This window comes from Vombatus ursinus, unplaced genomic scaffold, assembly GCF_900497805.2.
Source record: "Vombatus ursinus unplaced genomic scaffold, bare-nosed wombat genome assembly UNPS02014789.1, whole genome shotgun sequence".
NCBI classification, from domain to species: Eukaryota; Metazoa; Chordata; class Mammalia; order Diprotodontia; family Vombatidae; genus Vombatus; species Vombatus ursinus.
The window spans coordinates 24,021,341-24,038,446 of NW_020954567.1; the positions used below are offsets into that span (position 1 = coordinate 24,021,341).

Here is a 17,106-nt window from a genome sequence, read left to right on the forward strand (position 1 = left end):
GTAAGGGTTTAAGCCTGGATTTTAATTCATTCCAGGTCTGGAGTTCTATCTACCTAGCATAAATGATCAGAGAATATGAACGAGTGGTTTTTGGAAGATGAAATGATAAGGGTTAACAATGGATGATAAAGTGCTTCAAATCATTAATACTTAGAGAAATACAAATTGAAACACTCAGGTTTTACCATACCCCTATCAAATCGGTTAAGACAAAAATAAACAATGTCGGCCCACTAATAGACTATTGGTGGAGCTATTGGTCTAACAATTCTGGAAAACAATTTGGAGCAATGTTAGAAAAGTAATTAAATTATTCATACCCCCAGCAATACCACTGTTGGGCATTAACCACAAAGAGGACAAAGACTGCTAAAATATGCATACTAGCACTTTTTGTTTTAGCAAGAAACAGGAGATTGGTTGTTCATTAATTGAGGAATGGCTGAATAAATTGAGAGATGTTCTTGTACCATAAGGGAAATGATGAATAAGTAGAATTCAGAGACTTTTGAACCATTGCAGAATAAAGTAAGCAAAACCAAGAGAATATACACAATGACCCCAATAATATAATGAAAAACATTGGAATTCAGATGAACGCAAAGACCACCCTTGACTCCAGAGTTCTGATGATCATTGGTTCAGGCACTACATCATGGTGATTCAGTGAATGGAGTGCTGGGCCTAAAGCCAAGAAGACCTAAGTTCAAATTCAGCTTTAGACACTTAATAGCTTGTGTGACTTTAGGCAAGTCACTTAACCTCTGTTTGCCTCAGTTTCCTTATCTGCAAAATTAGGGGTTTATAGTCCATAACCTAAAGTCCTTTCCATTTCTAAATCTACCAGCCTGTGAACCTATAAGGTCGAAGACAAAAGGCCCGTTTTGATTTCAATGCACACAACTGTTAGACGATTGCTTTGAATATGCTCAAGAAATCAAAACATCTGCTTTTACCAGGATGTAGTCTGACCATTTTTCCCTCGCAGTTCGAAGGGCAGCCTGCCGGAGTTTCATCACATGGGTAAATCGGGAGCCTGGCCAGTGCTTTGGTCCAATTTCGTCGGGGTAAGACCTAAGAAAGAAAGGAAGGATGATTGCATTCCTGCCTTGCTTCAACTTCTGGGACAGCTGCTCAAAATACTCATCTACTTTCTCCTCTATTTTAATGAAAGAAGTGAAGGAAAAGTTAGGGAACAATCACCTCAAGTAAACCCAAAACATCTGGATGTGGAGAAAGGTTCCCAGAGGAGACAAAGCCTCTTCCTATTCCCAAGTTTCTGAACAAATATCTCAGCAAAAACTCTAGATGAAGTGATTCTATGAACCAGAACAAGTAGAATTTGTCCCTTTTCAGCTGCAACAGCTGTCCACAGCTGTGTCTATGAGCTCTGTCAGTCCTCATAACAAACATAATCAAACTGTTACAGCTTTTATATTACTCTACAGATCCTTGGTTTGAGGGGTTATTTTGAACATTTGTAATTGCTGAAATAGGAAATATTGACTCAGTGGACCCCACTTTCCTAAATTGGTCACCAATGAAAATTCTTATGGAACTGCTGTCACTATAGTTCTCTCTTTCTGACTTGTAGAACACAGATTTAATCCTGGTTAATCCTACCTTCTACTGACTTAAATTCTTAAAGTAAAAAAGACCAGAGGAGCAGCAGATTGAAAAACAAACAAAAGCAGGGCTACCATTTCATCAGTGGAGTCATAATCCATATTTCCCAACATATTTTCAGTCCGATTGCCCTGAAGTCAGATAGTACTATGGCATAAACTGATTTAGACTTAGTTCTAAGGATCATACTGAGTTCTTTCATAAAATTTCTCTACTTTTGCCAGGGAGGTTGATATATATCCTGCAATCATCTTCATAGCTCTCTTTGCCCTCATTTTGTTCAAGAGTACTACAAGATGAAATGACCCCAAAATGATGTTTCTGGATGACATGAAATGAAGTCTTCGGGTACACTATATAACCAGCCTAAACAGCCAATACAGGGAGCATGGCTATGAGGATAGAGTACTGGATTTGGCATCAGGAAAGCCTTTGTTGGAAGCCTACCTCGGATACTTATTAGTTACATAACCATAGGCAAGTCACTTACCCTCTCTGAGAATCTGGATTTTCTTATTTGTAAAATGGAGATAATAATACCTAAAGTGACTCCCTCACAGGATTGATGTAAGGCTCAAATGGACTGCTGACATGGTAAAGTCCAAATGTTCCACTATTGTACTCTTGTCACCAATGAGGACAAATCACTTGAAAAATTCTATCATATCTATCCAATTTAATATCTTTGTTCTTCTGATTTATCTATAAATACTCTCTGGACAACCTACATTAGCTGTATTTCTTGCCAATCTCTCAGCAGGATCTTGTGAGGAGATACTTATCTTAATCTTCCACCCTCCTCTTCCTCCTCATCAAAAATTTTTTATTTTTTGCAAAGGATATTGTACTCTAAAGTCCTTAGCCACCATGCCTCTTCATTTCATTGCTGTCTAAGTAACTTTTTACAGTCCCTTCTTCCTTTCCCCACAACTTCTTTTTTTGAATCAACAGATTGTTTAAAGAGTTTGGATTGCAGCTGATGTAGTTGCATCCTGAACCTCCTCATTTTTTCCTTTCTTCTAATTTGATTAATTTGATCTGGAAGGTAAATTACTTAAATGTAAACCAGGCACTTGAAGGAGGTACAGAAAAATCTTTCAGTTCCATAAAATGTCATACAAATACAATTCCATTAAAATGAATTCCATGGAAGCACCCACATTTCTCTATTTTATTTGAATTTTTCTCTAGAAGAATTTTGTTCTTAAATTTTGCTTGATATGTGAGCTTTATACTGGATCTTGAATGTCTTTTTCTTCACCACACAGAAATTTCCATTATGTAGGAATATATCATAATAGCTTTGATTTCTTCATCTGAAAACTGCCTGTTCATATCATTTACCCATTTATCCATTGGGGAATGACTTGTATTCTTGTACATTTTACTCAGTTCCCTATATTTTTGAGAAATGAGGCCTTTATCAGAGGAAACTTGCTGTAAAGCCCCCCCCCCCAAACCAGTTTTCTGCTTTCCTTTAAATCTTGGCTGTATTGGTTTTCTTTGTGCAAAAACCTTTTAATTTAATGTAATTGAAATTATCCATTTTATATTATGTAATGATCTCTAATCTCTTATTTGGAATTCACGATATTCCTAAAACCAGTCTTCCTTAAGGTAGAATTGGGCTGGCGTTGGGGATGTCAAACAATAATGAATAGGGTTTTTAATTTTTAATATATTCATTCATGGTACTATACTAGCAAAGTGATGACCTTTGTACTAAGGAAGCTGCAACATAAATGCTCATTGGAGCTTACAACATATTTTGAGAGAAAAGACATCTGTGCAGAATGGGGAACAGTCAGTGATTTGTCCTTGATACTCACTGAGGGTCATCCATAGGCCTCCATTCCACATAGTGGTATAATTTCTGAACGTTCTTCAGCCACTCTCTGAGGATCTCTGTTGTATTGTCAACATTGTGATCAGTGGCTGCCCTAGAGAAAGCATAATATAGTCCAGTTATATCATTAGACTCAAACAGAAGAAAAAAAAATAAAAAAGTCCTGCAACTACCTGAAGGGAAGAATATTTTCTGTAAGATCATTAAAAAAGCCCATGTGTAAATAACCACGTTGTTGCACTAGACTCTTCAAAAAGTAAGTTTTAATTGAGTTAAACCAGAGTCATGCTTTGTGAATCATAGTTTTCCTGTTGATTGTTCTGTACATTTTAACAATACATTAATACAAGCTTTATCTTGTTTATCTTGAAGTCTTCAAGACTTCAGGTGAAAGCTGGATCACCTTTTGCTGTGCATGCTGCAGAGAGGTGGAACTAAATGTGTCTTAGGATCCTTCCAGCTCTGGGATTCTAAGATCCTGTAAGACTCATGCTGACATTTCAGTGGCAATAACATTGAAGTGACAAGCACAACAGAGGAAAATTTACAAAGTCTTAAACTCTAGTCGAGACTTACTCTAAAAGGTTCCCACATCTTTTCAACGCTGGGAATTAGACGCAAGATTTATCTTCAACAGTTAGTGGAACAGCTTCTTGCTGCTGCCAAGAGTAAGAAGACACCATGGGGTGCTAGAGGAAGAGGCCCACGGCAGTGTGTAATCAGCCCTGCAGATGGCTCCCAGGGGCCATATTTGTTAACTGCCTGTAGAACCATAGAACAGTAGACCCTTAAGAGTTGGAAGAAGCTGTACTGAATCATCTCTTCCAACCTCATTTTTTACATATGAGGAAATGGAGGCCCAGAGAAGGTGAACAATTTGCTCAAGTTTGCTCTGATAGTAACAAGCTGGTTCAAATTACCACTGAACTATTAACAATTCATTGATTACAGTCATTCAACCAGTTTTTAATCCATCTAATTGCATAATCAATTAGCCCACATCTCATCATCTTTCCCACATAAATAATATGAAGTATTTTATAAGATGTACAAAAATCTGCAGTTCTAATCAGTCTCCCTATCTCAAGCCTCTTCCCACTTCAATCCATTATCTCCCTAGCTGCCAAAGTACGTGTAGGTCTGACCATATCACACACTCCCCCTCACTGCATACCACTTCTCAATGAACTTCAATGGCTCCTTATTATTTGCAAGATCAAATATAATCTTCTTTGTCTGGCATTTAAAGCTCTGGATAACCTTGGCCCTTCCTCCCTTTCCAGTACATTTTTTGTTCTTCTAGACACTATGTTCTAGCAACACTAGTCTACTCATGGCTCTTCCAACAAAACGTTACAACTTGCATCTCCATGACTTTTCTTTTGTCATATTTCCATATTAGCCATGTTGCAAAGGAAAATATACACAAAAAAACAAGAAAAATTTAAAAAGTTAAAAAAATGTGCTTCACTCTGTACTCAGAGTTCATCAGTTCTCTCTCTGGAGGTAGATAGTATTTTTCATCACAAGTCCTTCAGAACTGACTTATCTTTATTAGAGTAGCTAAGCCTTTCACAGATGATCATCATTATACTATTTCTGCATACAGTATTCTCCTGATTCTTCTTACCTTACTCTGTATCAGTTCAGGTAAGTCCAGTTTTTTTCTGAAATTATCCTGCTTGTCATTTCCTATAACACAATTGTATTCCATCATAATCATATACTATAACTTGTTCAGTCATTCCCCACTTGATGGGCATTCCCTCAGTTTCCAATTTTTTGTCACCACAAAAAGAACTGATATAAATATTTTTGTATAAACAGATCCTTTCCCCTTTTTTCTGATCTCTTTGGCATACAGATCTATTAGTGGTAACACTGGGTCAAAGGGTAGGTACAATTTTATAGCCCTTTGGGCATAGTTCCAAATTGCACTCCAGAATGTTTGGATCAGTTCAGAATTCCACTAACAGACACGTTTTTCCATGCTCCCCTAATTTACTTATGATATCACTTTTTATGTCTAAATCATTTATCGATTTTGACCTTATCTTGGTACATGGTGTGAGATGTTGGTCTATGCCTGGTTTCTGCCAAACTACTTTCCAGTTTTCCCAGCAATTTTTGTCATAAGGTGAGTTCTTACCTCCCAAACATAGATCTTGGGTTTACCAGACACTAGATTACTATGGTCATTTACTACTGTGTATTGTGCACCTAATCTGTTCCACAGATCCACCACTCAATTTCTTAGCAAGTACCAGAGTCTTTTTATGTAAGCATTTAAGATGTAAATTTTCCCCTAAGTACTGCTTTGACTTTATCCCACAAATTTTGGCATGTTGTCTCATTCTTGTCATTCTCTTTAATGAAATTATTGATTATTTGTATGATTTGTTCTTTGACCCACTAATTCTTTAGGATTAAATTATTTAGTTTCTAATTAATTTTTAAAATATGCTTCTATTGCCCTTTATTAAATGTAATTTTCACTGTGTTGTGTCTGAAAAGGGTGCATTTAATATTTCTGCTTTTCTGCATTTGATTGTGAGGGCTTTTTATGCCCTAATACATGGTCAATTTTATAAAGGTGCCATTAACAGCTGAGAGAAAGGTATACTGCTTTCTATTCCCATTCAGTTTTCTCCAGAGGTCTATCATGTCTAATTTTTCTAAGATTCTATTCATCTTCTTACTTTCTTTTAAAATTTTTTTTATTGTTAGATTTATCTAGCTCTGAGAGGGAAAAGTTGAGGTTCCCAGTAGTAGTTTTACTGCCTGTTTCCTCCTATAATTCATTTAATATTTCCTTTAAGAATTTGGATGCTATGCCTTTTTGTGCATATATGTTTAGTATCAATATTACTTCATTGTCTATAGTGCCTTTAGCAAGATGTAGTTTCCCTGCTTATCTCTTTTAATTAAGTTTCTTTCTGCTTTTGCTTTGTCTTAGATCATGATTGCTACACCTGTCTTTTTTTTTTTTACTTCAACTGATGCATAATAGATTCTACTCCAGCTCCTTATTTCAGCCCTGTGTCTGTCTCTGTTTCTTGTAAACAACATTTTATTGGATTCTGATTTCTAAGCCATTCTGCTATCCATTTACATTTTATGGGTGAATTCATCCCATTCACATTCACAGTTATGATCATTAACTATGCATTTCCCTTCATCCTATTGTTCTTCTATTTATCTTTCACTCTTTTTCATTCTATCTCTCCTCTAAAATCTGTTTTGTTTCTGACCACTGCCTTCTTTTATCTGCCTTCCCTTTTATCATCTCCCCTTTTCTCTTATCCCCTTCCCTTCCTAATTTCCTCTTGAGTAAGATAGATTCTGTACCCAATTCAGTGTGTATATACATTCTTCTCTCTTTGAACCAATTTGGATGAGAGTGAGGTTTAAATATTGCATGCCCCTTCTATTTTCCCCTCCACTAGAAAAGTTTGACTTTGCATGCCCCTTTAATGTGAGATAATTTTCACCCTTCTTCCTCTCCCTTTCCCCTTCTTCTAGATCATCCCTTTTTCTTGCCTACCCATTTTTTAAAAAAGATCATTCCAACATAATCAACTCATTCCTGCATCCTCTGTCTATGGAGAATCTTTTAAAATTTATTTTATTTTCAACTCACAAAACAAAACAAGCATTTCCATAACAGTACAATAAAAAAAGTGATTACACATGAAACTGCAAATCTACCATGTACAACTTGCTATTCCTTTCAAATATACAACAAAGTCATCATGCAAATTTCTTTTTTCCTTTTTTGTCCCTCCCCCGCCTTAGAGATGGCTACCATTAGACATAAATATATATCTATACATGTATATATACACACATACATACATACACATATGTGTACACATATAAATAATTCTATATGTACTTCTATTTATCAGTTCTTTCACTGGATGTAGATAGCATCTTTCTTCATATGCCCTTTATTTTTAATTTGTATGTATTTATAGTAGTCAAAATGATTTAGCCCCTCAGTCATTCTTAAAACAATATTGCTGTTACTGTATACAATGTTCTCTTGGTTCTGCTCACTTCATTCTTCATCATTTCATCTAACTACCCTAATGATGATAAAGTTCTTAGGAGTTACGTATATCATCTTTCCACATAGAAATATAAACAACTTAACTTTATTGAATCTCTTATAATTTCTTTTTCATGTTTACATTTTTACGCTCCTCTTGAGTCTTGTATTTAAAAGACAAATTTTCTATTCTGCTCTGGTCTTTATCCAGAATTCTGGAAAGTCCTCTACTTCATTAAATATCTATATTTTTCCCTTCCAGGATTTATATCCAGTTTTGCTGAATAGGTTATTCTAGGTTGTAATCCTAACTATATTGCCTTCTGGAATAGCATATTCCAAGTCCTCTGCTCCTATAACATGGTAGCTACTAAATCTTGTTATAGAAGCAGAGGATTTGGAATATATAATAAATCTTGTGGGATACTGACTATGGCTCCACGATATTTGAGTGGTTTCTTTCTGGCTGCTTGAGATATTTTCTCTTTGTCCTGGAAGCTCTGGAATTTGGTTATAAAATTCCTTGGAGTTTTCATTTTGGTATCTCTTTTGGGTGGCGATTAGAGGATCCTGGTTCTAGAATACCAGGGCAGTTTTTCTTTTCCAGAAAAATGATGTCTAGGTTTTTTCATGGCTTTCAAATTGTCCAATAATCTTTAAATTATATCTTCTCGATCTATTTTCCAGGTTAGTTGTTTTTCTGATGAGATATTTCATATTTTCTTCTAATTTTTCATTCTTTTCACTTTGCTTTTATTATTTCTTGATGTCTCATGGTGTCATTAGCTTCCATTTGCCCAATTATAATTTTTTTTTTTTTGGCTAGGCAATGGGGTTAAGTGACTTGCCCAGAGTCACACAGATAGTAAGTGTTATTTGTCTGGGGCCAGATGTGAGCTCAGGTCCTCCTGAATCCAGGGCAAGTGCTCTATCCACTGCACCACCTAGCTGCCCCCCAATTTTAATTGTTAAGGAATTATTTTCTTCAGTGAGCTTTTGTATTTCTTGATTTGGTCAATTCTGCTTTTTAAGGAAATATTTTATTGTTAAGGAGTTATTTTCATCAGTGAAATTTTGTACCTTTTTTTCCACTTGGCCAATTTTTTAAAAAAAAGTGTTATTTTCTTCAATATTTTTTGTGCCTCTTTTATCAAACTGTTAATTGTTTTTTCATAATTTTCTTCCCCTGCTTTCATTTCTTTACCCAGTTTTTCCTCTACCACTCTTATTTTATTTTGAAAAGCATTTTTAAAGTTCTTCCAGGAATTCTTATTGAGCTTGTGTCCAATTCACCTTTTTTTTCCTTTTTGAAGTTTTGCTTATAGCTGTTTTGACATCATTGTCTTCTGAGTTTTGTGTCCTGATCTTCCCTGTCACCATAGTTGTTTTTTTATGGTCAGATTTTTTTTGTTTTGTTTTGTTTTGTTTTTTGTTTTTGTTTTTTGGTTTTTTTTTAGCTTGCTCGTTTTCCAAGCCTATTTCTTGGCTTTGAACTTTATGTTAAAGTCTGGTTCTGTTTCCAGTTCAGGGGTGGAGGTCAGGAACAGAGAATGTCCCAAATTTCATGGTTCTTCATACTGCTGTTTTCAGAGTTAGTTCTGAGGTTTAGAAGTTTTTGGTGTTTGGTCATTGCTCTCCTGGTCTAAGCTGTGGTCCTTACCTCTTTTTCACTAGACATCTTTGAAAATAGGACTGATTCTTATCTGCCTAGGATAATTTAACTGTGATTTGTCTGAAGGTGGGAGAATGAACTAAATGATTTCTCAAACTCTATCACATTCACACGGGTCCTTGAATGCTGACTAACTAAAGACCCAAAATAAACACTGATGGTAATGGTTACTCCCTATTTGAACTCACTATATAATTACCATCATAGTTCCATAGATTTAGAGCATTTAAATTGTCCCTTAGCCTTCTTTCCACTAGGAGGAATGATCCTAATTCTTTTATTTTTTTCTTTATCTTTGTCTCTACAGATGATCATGGAAATATCATGTTGTCTATGTTTCCATTCTATCTATCAACAACAGTTGGAATTTGGCATTTACCTTCTTCACACAAAGGTACAGAAATTGCTGATGATTGGATGGTACTCCAAGCTTCTTTATTTTCTAAAATGGAGAGGAAAGAACACTAACTCAGGAATCAGACGTCCTGAGTTCAAATCCAGCTTCTGGCATGTACTAGTTGAGGGACCTTGGGCAAATCACTTAACCAACTTGGGCTTCAGTTTGGTCATCTGTACAATGGTGAGGTTTGACTAGATGGTATTTGAGGTCCCTTCCAGCTCTAGGTTTATAATCTTGAGACTCTATGTTGTATCCCTCCAGTAATTTCCTCCAGCAAATCCTCCAGTAAGCTTCTTGAGGACAGGGACTGTTTGATTTTTGTTTTTGTGTCCATAACACTTAGCACAAGGCCTGGCCCATTCAAAGTGATTTAATAAATTTTTTAAATTAAAATTTATATGAAAATAAATTAATTGTATTTGAGGAGAAATAAGTTCTATTTGTACCACTCTTCTTTGATTTTGTTACTTATATTATGCTCACAGAGTCTTTAAAGTCTCTAATAATTATTTTTTTCTCTGTCTTATTGGGTTCTTCCAGTAATTCTTTGATAGAGTCAATATTTCATTGATGACAATACTTCTTCCACCACCACCCAGCAAATTCCCCCTGTGACTCAGTGACGGTTTCATGAGTTTTCTGCAATCAAAAATGTGCATTACCGTAGTAGGAAATCTGTGGGGATGAGCCTATCTAAAATAAGTAAGGCTGGTCATTGGACAACAGTTCATCATCAGCCAGACCCACACTAACATTTTTTACTTGGTAGTAACTACCGGAACTCACACTCTGTTAGCTTACTACCCTCTAGGAAGTCAGGGTCACTTCCATGCTAGGATAAGGCATTAAAGTAGGACTTAGATGGAGGTTTTGCAAATATCCCAGTCCAAAAAGATACTGGCAATTATGCCTTTTCATTCTAGGGAATGAAAAATTTCCTGATAGATAGAGAGCTGGACTTAGAGTCAGGAAGACCTGAATTCAAATGTGGTCTCAGATACTTACTATGTGACCCTGGGCAAGTCATTTAACCTCTGTCTCCCTCAGTATCCTCAACTGTAAAATGGGGATAATAATAGAACCTACCTCTTAGGGTCGTTTTGAGGATGAAATGAGATAATATTTGTAACGTGCGTAGCGCAGTGACTGGAAAGAAGGAAAGAAAGAAGTAGGGGCTAATTAGGTCCTAGGCATGCAACTATGTGCTTGGTACATGGCAGGCACTTAATAAATGCTTGTTTTCTTCTTTTCCTCTATAAATCTTCCACAGATGGTTCACCTAATGTACTGGAGACCTTTGTTTAGAGCTTTTGTCACTGTCTGGATACCAAAGGAATATGATGACGTGATGAACTGTCCCATTTCTTAGTTCTCACTCTTCATGATTGGCCCACCTTCTTTTCAGGTCATACATTTCTCTGGTGACATCCCTTATACCATTTCTCTTACACAATTCTTCATTAATAATGCATTGCAGTGTTTGGCTTTTAACATACTTCATTTCAAACAAAAAACTCAGCTTTTAGTCATTTGGATGCTTTTTTCTCTTTACCTTCCTAATGGCAGATGGTTAGCCCTGGCAACAAAAGAGGCCCTTCTGCTTCCCCTAGTATGCTAATGTTTTCTCTCACCACTTAAACAAAGTTGGTTTTGTTTTATAAAATGTGCTGCCTGGGTGCATTAAATAAATGACTATAAAACTGGTTTCAGAATCCCCTAGAGACAAACTTCCTGTGATATCCTGTGCCTTGAAGTGAAGAAAGATTACTTTTTCTAATTTAAAAAAAAAAAGTATAGATTTTTAAAAAATCACATCCTCCACATTGAACAGATAATAATATTAAATCATGATAGTTAAGCTGTCTTCTACAACTGTGCTCTCATAAGTCATCAAGATACTTTCTGTTCTCAAGCTTTGAAGGAAGGGCAGTCTCCAGTTGTGGCCATTTGAGTTCTGTCCATGCAAGGCTTTGATTTTTAGCTGCCCCCCCTCCCCTTTTTTTTTCACTTGAATAGCTAATCTAGCCTCCTCCACACTGTCCCACAGAAACAATGCCAGTGTTGCCTGGATATACAGAGATCAAACTAATCCCAGCATATCATCCTGTGTTTTTTCCCCTAGAACCAAATGGCCCAGCCCCTTTATTCACATTGCAAAGGAAAAATAAGCAAACAGATGGAAATTCAGGGAGATATTTCCAACTGTTGCCCTTTAATCCTTTGGACAAAAATGTTGTTTTACATACATAATAAGGAAAGCACTTCAGTTTGAACCTATCTTTAAAAAGAAGAGAGCTAGGAAGAAAAATCCACATGGCCAGAGAGGCAAACTTTTTAGAAGAAACATTTGGTTTGTGTTGAAGATGCTCTTTATAAATTTCTGTAAAACAATACTGAAGCACATATTCCATCCTGATAAAAGGTTCCAAAGAGGGACACAGATCCTCCCATCTTAATGTTGATGTTTCCACCTGGCTAGAAAGAGAAAGAGGTGACACTCTGGGAATGGGGGTTCCAAGGCTTGGATATTACCAAGGGCATCTCTTGGCCTAACAAACAGAAATCAAAGAAGTTTTCTGGGCTCACCCTCCTAAGCATCTGAGAAGCTGGAGAATACAAGCCACTTCCTCGCAATATGAAAATAGGCAATACTTTCTGCCATCCCCCCAGAAAACAAGTCTGGAGACCTCCTCCTAAACAGGACCAGAAAGACAATGGATAAAAGCAAAAGAGTTCCTTGAAGAAAATGGATAATGTAGGGAGCAGCTGGAGAGCTGGAAAAACGATTTGTAAATGATTAAAGCTTCTGGAGCAGTCTGGAAACCCAATCCATGCGAAAATGCAAATATGGGTTGGCTGAAAGACAACCCTCTGGAGAGGTTGCAGTTATTACATCTTTGACACAATCCTCCCAATCAGTTTTTTTCCATAATTACATCAAAAGCTCCCTGCCTCCCTCTTCCCCAGGACTCTCTGGCCCAAATTTAAGATAATAACAAGAGGTTAGCTTCTGAGTTTTGCTAGCTTACTCTAATTAATTTTTGCTAAGGTAACCCAGGGACAATGATTTCTTTTTAATTATATGGAGCAATAACGTGGTAACTGTCAGATCACAGGAGAGCTAACAAGCCCCCAAAGTTCTCCCATCTCAATTTAACAAAACAAATTCAGCGAATGTTTACTTGGTTCTGTCTTCTTACTGCTGGCTCTCCCTTTGATGAAAGCTGTCTGTAAATATTTCTAGATGAATTGGCTCTAAACAATTGTAGGGTTCTGGATTTAGAGCTAGAAAGGAACCTCGTGGGGTAAATCAAATCCAACGCCCTCATTTTGCAGAGAAGGAACTGAAGGTCAGATTGGGTAAGTTGACTTGCCCAAGGTAGCTTCATGTGACTGAATGCCCCGAGCTGGAATCTGAACCCAGGTCTTTCTGAGTTCATCAGTAGTCTAATCTCGGTGCTGTACTGCTTCTAACCTTGTCATGTTACACACGAGGAAACTGAGACCCAGAGAGGTTAAATGATTTTCCCAGTAAATATCTGAGACAGGACCCAAACCCAGTCTTCCTGACTCCACCTCTCACACTCTCTATTACACTAGACCATCTCTGACTACAGTAGAAAAATGATCAGAGATGCTGTTGTTTTTGCACAGCTCTGGGCTTTTCTCTACAGGGCTAAAAGCCTTGTGACTTAGAAACAGAAGAGATGTTCCAAGGCTATATAGTCCACCCCCCTCCTTATACAGGTGAGGAAACCAAAACCTAGGAAGTAGAGGTAAATTGTGCCAGGTCACCCAGGAGACAAAGGTAGGATTCAAACCTGGCTCCTCTGACTCCATCACCACTGTACCATTCCTCTGCCCCTCAGTTTCATTCCTGTCCTTGGAATCCTCCTTCTTTCTATTGCCATCTCTTTATGCCTCTATTTAGAATACTCTCACTTTCCCCTCAACATATAAGGAAAATTGAGCAGAAGCAAGTAGGACATCAAATATGGCTCTGGAAGGGGAAAAAGAAGAGGAAGGCAACACCCATTTATTAAGCATCTACTATATGCTAAATAGTTTACAAAAATAATCTCAGTTGAGCCTCATAACAACCTTGTGAAGCTTGTGCTACTATTATCCCCATTTAACGGATAAGAAGACTGAATCAGACTGAGGCTGTGACTTGCCCGGCCAGCATCACCCAGCTAGTAAGTGTTGGATGCTGGAATTCAGGTCTTCCCGACTCCAGGTCCAGGGCTGTACCACCTGTCTATTACTGCACACTTCTCAACAATGACCATCTCTCAGATTCTGCTTCCACGTCAGTTTTCTATCACCATTATCCAGTTGTATTTTGTAAAGACTCAAGGGTCAAGGGAAGGGAGCAGAACCAGGAGAATGTTGTACATGGTAAGAGCAATATTGTAATGGTGATCAATTGGGAAAGATTACTCTGATCAGTACGATGATCCAAGACAATTCCAAAGGACCCATGATGAAAAATGCTGTCCACCTCCAAAGAGAGAGTTGATGGACTCTGAATGCAGATTGAAGAATACTTTTCCAGTTTAATTTTCTTGCTTTTTTTTTTGGCAACATGGCTAATATGGAAATACATTTTGTATCACTTCACATGTGTAACTGATAAGATATTGCTTGCCTTCTCAATGGTTGGGGGGAGGGATGAGAGGGATGGAGAGAATTTGGAGTTTAAAATTTTTAAAAATAAATGTCAAAATAAATTTAAATAAAAATAAAGTAAATTAAATAAAATATATAAATAATACAATAAATTAAATTAAAAATAAATTTAAATTAAACCTTTTTGTGGCTAGGCAATGGGGTTAAGTGACTTGCCCAGGGTCACACAGCTAGTAAGTGTTACGTGACTGAGGCCTGATTTGAACTCAGGTCCTCCTTAATCCAGGGCTGGTGCTCTATCCACTTCGCCACGTAGCTGCCCCAATAAAACCTTTTTTCAAAAAGACTCAAGTCCAAGATCTGAAATTAAATCAGGAAACAGGTAAATAAAAACTGAAAATAAGAGTCAATGAGGCTTACCAAGTTAGATTCATTGTGGCCATAGCATTGGAAAGTAGGATGAACATATTGCAGCTAACTTAAAGGGTTTGAGTATTATTGCTTTAAAAAAAAAAAGTATTTCCTTGTTAGTTCAAAGCCCAAAGCAGTGAGACTTCTTCTGCTAATCAGGTCACCGTTTATGTCTCACCCTGGACTCTAGTCAGAACTGTGTTATTTGCTATTAAAATAAATGCTCTTAGATTGAAGCATACCTTTTTTAACTTAATTTTTCTTGTCCTTTTTGGGTTTTTTTTTTTTGTAACATGGCTAATATGGAAATGTGTTTTGCATGTCTTTACATGTATAATCAATACATTACTTGAATTCTCAAGGAGTGGGAGAGGGGCAGGAAGGAGAGAGAGACTTTGAACTAAAAAAAAATTTCAGTTAATTTTTCACATGTAATTGGGAAATATTTAGTGAAATAAATAAAAATGTTTTTAAAAAAGAAAAAAAATAAAATAAGTCCTCTTATCTAGACCCCAGGAACTAAATTCACTTCAGTTAATTCTGAGTCACCAAAGCCACATCAGTTTTTACACAATCTTCTTTTTTTTTTTTAAGGCAATCAAGGTTAAATGACTTGCCCAGGGTCACACAGCTAACAAGTGTTTGAGGGCACATTTGAACTCAGGACTCCAGGGCCAGCGCTCTATCCATTATACCACCTACTTGCCTCTTGACATGATCTTTTAACAGTATTTATGACATACCAGCGCATGAGGGCTTCAGTGAAATACATAAGGAATGTCTGTACTTCTAACCTTAGTGCAATATGATGATTTTTAAAATAGTGCTTGGAACATTGCAAAAGGACAGAACTTGCAGCTGGTGGAGTGAAAGGTTGGTGGCTTCATGCAGCCTGACCCTGTGCTGCACTAGGATCTGGGAAATGCAACATAAAAGGCAATAAATGTTGCTGGAGTGAACAACAAAGGGAACTCTGACTAGCAAGTTGGCAAAAAGTAATCTTTCCAACTTAAGAATTAAAACCAAATAGTCCCTCTAGAATAACTACATGTTGGCTCTCTCTCTCTCTCTCTCTCTCTCCTTCCCCCCACTCTTTCCCTCTTTCTTTCCTTTCCTCTCTCTCTACCTCCTTCTCTTTCATTTATTCTCTTTCTTTGTCTCTCTCTTTCTATCTCTTCTCTGTGCTAGTCTTAGTGGAAATTAAAACAACTTCCCAAAGTCCCCAAAGCACCCAAAATTCTATTAAGGAGGCATCAAGCTATGAAAGTTTCCCTCATTTCCACATCCTCAATTCCATGTATTTGCCTCTGTCTCTGATTTTTGAGAAAACATCCCTGGTAGTTACCATAGGTAGAGAGAAGAAATATGTTAAATAGAAAAGAAAGTATGAATGCTGCTCCTCATTTGATACTATTTAAAACTGAGCCCGGACTAATGCAGAAATACGTTTCACATGACTTCATATGTGTAATGACTATTCAATTTCTTGCCTTCTCAATCGGTGGAGGAAGGGAAATTTGAAACCGAAAATAAAAATAAAATAAAATTTAAAAACAAAGGAAAAAAAGAATTCACCTTAGAGCTCTAGGCACACTTGAGGACTTCTTGGTGGCTCATATGTATGGGTTGGAGGTCATGATCTGGCTTTTAACAAACCCTTCCCTTCCCAATTCTAGGACCCAAGCTGCTAATTGGCTCCCCCCCAACTTTGGTTCAAAGAATTCTCAAAGGCTCTTCTCCCTTAATATTAGTGCCTTCCTCTGAGATGATTTCCAAGTTATCCTGTATAGATCTATTTTGTTTGTATAGGAAGTTGTTTGCAGATGGTGAACTCCTTAAGGGTAGGAACTGTTTCTGCCTTTCTTTGTATTCCCAAAGCTTAGCCCAGTACCTGGCACATAGTAGGCATTTAATAAATGCTTATTGACTTGATGTGACCTGACATTAAGCCCACCATAATGACATAGAAATAAATGAGCCCCAGAGCCAATCACTTATATCCATTCAAAGGTGGTTATTTGTGATACTAAAGAAAGAAAATGTTTGATTTGAGTAGCTCTCTCAACCAACTAGATGGCTCAATTTCAAAAATTAACCACATTGGTTATAACTGAACCTAGTGGACCAACAGACATAGTCCTAATTACACTACCTCCTATGAACTCATACACACTATAAACAAATTGTTTTTTGTTTTTGGTTCTGAATTGTAATTTGTCACCTTGTTGATGATGTATAGAGCCTTGAATCTAGCAAGCATGAACACAGTGCCTGGCACAGAGAAGGCGCTATATCAATACTATTGCTGTTGTTGTCTCCAAGTCCAGCACTCTTTTTTTTTACCACATTATGTTGCTTCTCTCAAAAGACATAATGAATAAAAATGCAAATTAGAGAATGGACATAAAGAACAGTAAAAATATGCTGTCATCAAGTTAACACATTTGAGAAAGTGGGGTAAGCTATAAGAA

The 17,106-nt window shown here is 36.9% G+C and overlaps 1 protein-coding gene across 2 annotated transcripts in view; it reads right to left on the minus strand.

Annotated features, from left to right (window-relative positions):
- The window catches only part of COLGALT2 (collagen beta(1-O)galactosyltransferase 2), a 132,447-nt gene that overhangs the window by 51,992 nt on the left and 63,349 nt on the right, over positions 1-17,106 (minus strand). For both annotated transcript variants that reach the window (XM_027868586.1, XM_027868587.1), the window contains exons 2-3: positions 3,456-3,566; positions 957-1,074 (exon numbers count right to left, since the gene is read on the minus strand). In XM_027868586.1, the coding sequence (XP_027724387.1) occupies positions 957-1,074; positions 3,456-3,566 (229 nt within the window). The remainder of the gene's footprint in view (positions 1-956; positions 1,075-3,455; positions 3,567-17,106) is intronic.